Here is a 4,718-nt window from a genome sequence, read left to right as displayed (position 1 = left end):
GAGTTTACCAAAATTCATGTTCATTACATCAATGGCACTGTCAAACCATTTCATTCTTTGCCGTCTCCTTCTCCTTTTGCTTTTAATCTTTCCAAACATCAGCTTCTTTTCCCATGAGTCCTCTCTTCTCATTTGGTGGCCAAATATTTGAGCTTCAACTTCAACTGTCAGGGTTGATTTCCTTTAGGATTGACTGATTTGATCTCCTTGCAGTCCAAGGGACTCTCAAGAGTCTTGTCCAACATCACAGTTCCAAAGCAACATCTTGGATGCAGCCTTATGTATGCTCTTGTTCCTCAAGGTATAAATGATGGGGTTGAGCAGAGGGGTGACTACAACATAGAAGACTGCAATTTGTTTATCATGGTCAGGAGATGAAGCTGACTTTGGAATAATATACATACAGATAATTGTTCCATAAAACAAAATGACCACAATCAAATGGGAGCCACAGGTAGAGAAAGCCTTGCGCCATCCAGCATTTGACTTCATATGTGAGACAGAATAAATTATACACCCATAGGTGGTCAGAATAACTGATAGAGGAACCAGAATACCTAATGCTCCTATAGCTAAATTTATAAGCTTGCTTATTCGGGTATCATCACATGCAAGTTTCAGCACCATTGGCAACTCACATATGAAGTGGTTGATCTGGTTAGGACCACAATAAGTTTGACAAACAAGAGAGATAACACAAACGGCAGAGAGCACAGGAGCAATGATCCAGCAGGCTAAAGCAAACTGCAACTGGGTTTGCTTGTTCATGGCAATAGCATAAATTAGGGGATAACAGATGGCCAGGCAGCGGTCATAGGCCATGACACTCAAGAGAAAGGACTCCATGCTACCCATGGTTAATGCGACATACATCTGGATGGTGCAGAGTGCAAAAGAGATGACTCCATTTCCAGTCATAAGATGCGTAAACATGAGGGGCATGGTGCTGGTAACATAGCATATTTCTATCCCTGCAAGATGTGAGAGAAAATAGTACATGGGAATGTGGAGCTGAGCATCAATCTGCACCACGATAATGATCAGCAGATTCCCCAGAACTGTAAGCAAGTAGACAAGGAGAATGACTACAAAGAGGAGAAGCTGGATTTTTCTTTGGCTGGCCAGTCCTAGTAAGATGAACTCCTTAACAGAGGTGGCATTCTCAGCTTCCATCCGGGCCTCTTGACTGGAGAAAAAAGGGGGAAATGATGCAAAATAATTAGATTCCTTGGAAAGAGGATGAGCTATCATTTTTTTTAAAAAAAAGACCAACTACTCTCAAAATAAACCAACCAGAATACACTCTATCTTAAGGTTGTGTTATGAGATGGGCTCTAGAAATTTTATATTTTTTTTCAATGATAGAAGAGAACTTTACCTTTCTTTAGCTTTATCTTTCTTCTCTCCTAAGTTGGTCCTCATGTGTCAAGAAAGAGCCAAGTCATGTATTATCAGCTTCTTCTACAGTGCCCAGCAAGATGGAAGAGGATCCATTTGTTTTCTATGAAAGCCAGATATTGTGTACCTGTTGCGGAGTTCGTAGATCTCTCAGGAAGAACATATACAAACTGTCACGGAGAGTGTCTTAAGTATCTTGCTTTTTTTCTAATGCAAGATACTGAGCACTTAGGGAAAATGTTGTGGTTTATCGTGAAAGAAACTGCATAAAATTTCACAGATCTCTTTGTAAAATTTGAGAAAGCTTCTTTTAGCAGGAATTCAGCAACATGTCTCTTATGAAAATGAAAATCGTTTAAATACCCAATAGAATGTTTTATATTAGCTGAAGATACATTAGACGTAATTGCAAGTGATGGACATAATTGACATCCCTAAGGAAATTACATGGATTGTTTATATTATCATTGGGAATATGTGACTTTCTTGGCTATTTTTAAAAGCTTTACTTTTAAAATCTCTGAGGAAAGAAATAACTTGAAAGGAACAATTAATCAGTGGAACGACTTGCCTCCAGAAGTTGTGACTGCTCCAACAGTGGAAGTTTTTAAGAAGAGATTGGACAACCATTTGTTTGAAATGGTAAAGAGTTTCCTGCCTGAGCAGGGGGTTGGACTAGAAGACCTCCAAGGTCCCTTCCAACTCTGTTATTCTATTCTATTCTATTCCATTCCATTTCATTCTATTCCATTCTACTCTACTCTACTCTACTCTACTCTACTCTACTCTACTCTACTCTACTCTACTCTACTCTACTCTACTCTACTAAGATTGACAAGAGATCATAACATTCAAAATTCCCTAATAAATTTAACTGGCCAGGGAAAACAATTTAAAAACTCTTCTTTGATTTTTTTTATTTTAATTTCAATTCTGGAATGATCTTTAAAGAATAATTATTGTTTCATGCACTCACACTTAGTCCTTTTTCTAACCATGTCAACTTTGGAGAGATTAACCATCAGAAAACCATTGCAGGCCAGTACAGCTCTCATCATCCATGTTTTATTGCATGACACAAACGTTCATGTTTTCTGGTCACAGTCTTTTCTTTGCAGTATCTTTCTTAATGACCTATGGATGTCCTTATTTCTTAGAGTATAAATGATAGGGTTAAGCAGAGGGGTGACCAGAATGTAGAAAATTGCACTGTGCTTATCACGATCAGGAGCTGAGATTGATTTTGGAATTATATATATAAAAAAGGAAGGGCCATAAAAGAAGGTGACCACGAGCAGATGAGAACCACAAGTAGAGAGTGCTTTACGCTGTCCAACTGTAGACTTCATGTGAAATACAGAATAAAGAATAAACACATAGGAGGTCAGGATGACACAAAGGGGAAACAGAAGGAGTAAGGCTCCTGCACCAGATACAATGTTCTCAACGAGTTGTGTATCACCACATGAAAGTTTTAATATCACAGGAATTTCACACATGAAGTGGTTGACATGATTGGGACCACAATAGGGTTGGGAAACCAGGAAGGCATCACATACGGCACAGAGCAGAGGGGCAATTATCCAGCAGGCTAAAGCAAACTGCAACTGGCGTCGCTGGTCCATGACGACAGTATATATTAGGGGAGAGCAGATGGCCAGATAACGGTCATAAGCCATGACACCTAGTACCAAAGATTCGGTGGTAGCCATGGACCCCGTAACAAATATCTGGGTAATGCAGAGTGGGAAGGAGATGGCTCCGTTCCCAGCCATGAGGTGAGATAACATTATGGGCATGGTGCTGGTGACGTAACATATCTCGATCACCGCAAGATGAGAAAGAAAATAGTACATAGGAGTGTTGAGTTGTATATCAGACTCCACCAATATGATGATCAGCAAGTTCCCCAAAACTGTAGTCAAGTAAAAGATAAGAATGACCACAAAGAGGAAAAGCTGGATTTTTCTATCACTGGTGAGTCCCAGCAAGATGAATTCCTTGACAGAGGTGAAATTCTTGGCTTCTATCATCGCCACCTGTCTGAAGAGAAGGAAATAAAATGAGAGACCATTACATCAACCACCTCATCTAAATATGTAAATACACAAAAACAGGCTTGGATCAACCAACCGCCATTTTTTAAATCAAGGTACTGAAATTATTCTAGGAAATGTTAATATCATCCTTTGAAGATGAGCATGTTTTTATGCAGGGAAGATCAAAATTACTACAAGATAGGAAACATGTTCTGTCAATTTTGTTATATGATTATAGAAGGATTCCCTTTCAGGGAAGATTTTGGAAGAATATATTCAAAAGCAAACATCACAATACTCAAATTGCTTCAACAATGTTTATTTTGAATTTGAATGAAGAAGTTAGAATATGCCTATATTAAACTTACTAACACGGATTTTCAAGGTGAACAAAGATTAATAATAATAATAATAAAGTTGGAAGGGACCTTCGTGGTCATCTAGTCTAACCCCCTGCTCAGGCAGGAAATCCTATACCATTTCAGACAAAAAGCTGTCCAGTCTCTTCTTAAAAACTTCCAGTGTTGGAGCATTCACAGCTTCTGGAGGCAGGTTGTTTCACTGGTTAATTGTTCTAACTGTCAGGAAGTTTCTCCTTAGTTCTAGGTTGCTTCTCTCCTTGATTAGTTTCCATCCGTTGCTTCTTGTCCTGCCCTCGGGCGCTTTGGAAAATAGCTTGTCTCCCTCCTTACTATACCTGTGCATTTGGTTTTTCTTGCCTAAATGTAGAACTTTACTTTTTTCATGATTGAATTTCATTTTGTTAGATAGTGCCCAGTGTTCAAGTCTGTCCAGATCCTTCTGTATCTTAAGCCTGTCTTCTGGAGTGTTGGCTATTCCTGCCAGCTTGGTGTCATTTGCAAATTTGATGAGTTCCCCATTTATCCCCTCATCCAAATCATTGATGGTTGATGGTCTCCACACATTCAGCACTGACATTTCCTACTTTGGATTAAGAAGCTAAGCAAAGTTGGATATGGTTACTAGCTGAACTAGAGATGATCAGGGATTTTGGAACTGCTGTTTATCATTTTCTCCAATGGTAGAAGAGAACTTTATCTTTCTTCTTTCCTAAGATGGTCCTCATCTGTCAAGAAAGAGTCAAGTATTATCAGCTTCTTTTATACTGCCCAGCAAGATGGAAGATGATCCATCTGCTTTCTATGAAAGCCAGGTATTGTGTACCTATTGGGGAGCCTCAGGGAACAACCTACACAAACTGTTACAGAAGGTGTCTTACTAGAAAATGAAATAATTCTTTTGGCAGGATCTCAGCAGCTC

At 39.1% G+C, this 4,718-nt stretch overlaps 1 protein-coding gene across 1 annotated transcript; it reads right to left on the bottom strand.

Annotated features, from left to right (window-relative positions):
• Positions 1–225: 225 nt before the first annotated feature.
• On the bottom strand, positions 226–1,173 carry LOC107286596 (olfactory receptor 2J2-like). Its single transcript, XM_015814988.1, has one exon. The coding sequence runs from the start codon at positions 1,171–1,173 to the stop codon at positions 226–228; it is 948 nt and encodes a 315-aa protein (XP_015670474.1).
• Positions 1,174–4,718: the final 3,545 nt, after the last annotated feature.

This window comes from Protobothrops mucrosquamatus, unplaced genomic scaffold, assembly GCF_001527695.2.
Source record: "Protobothrops mucrosquamatus isolate PMUCROS unplaced genomic scaffold, P.Mucros_1.0 scaffold303, whole genome shotgun sequence".
Taxonomy (NCBI): Eukaryota; Metazoa; Chordata; class Lepidosauria; order Squamata; family Viperidae; genus Protobothrops; species Protobothrops mucrosquamatus.
Note: the sequence above shows the minus strand (reverse complement) of the source record. Positions and strands in the feature narration are given on the sequence as shown.

Excerpts from the sequence above, each read along its gene's own strand:
- LOC107286596 (XM_015814988.1), bottom strand. The coding sequence starts at position 1,173 with ATGGAAGCTGAGAATGCCACCTCTGTTAAGGAGTTCATCTTACTAGGA.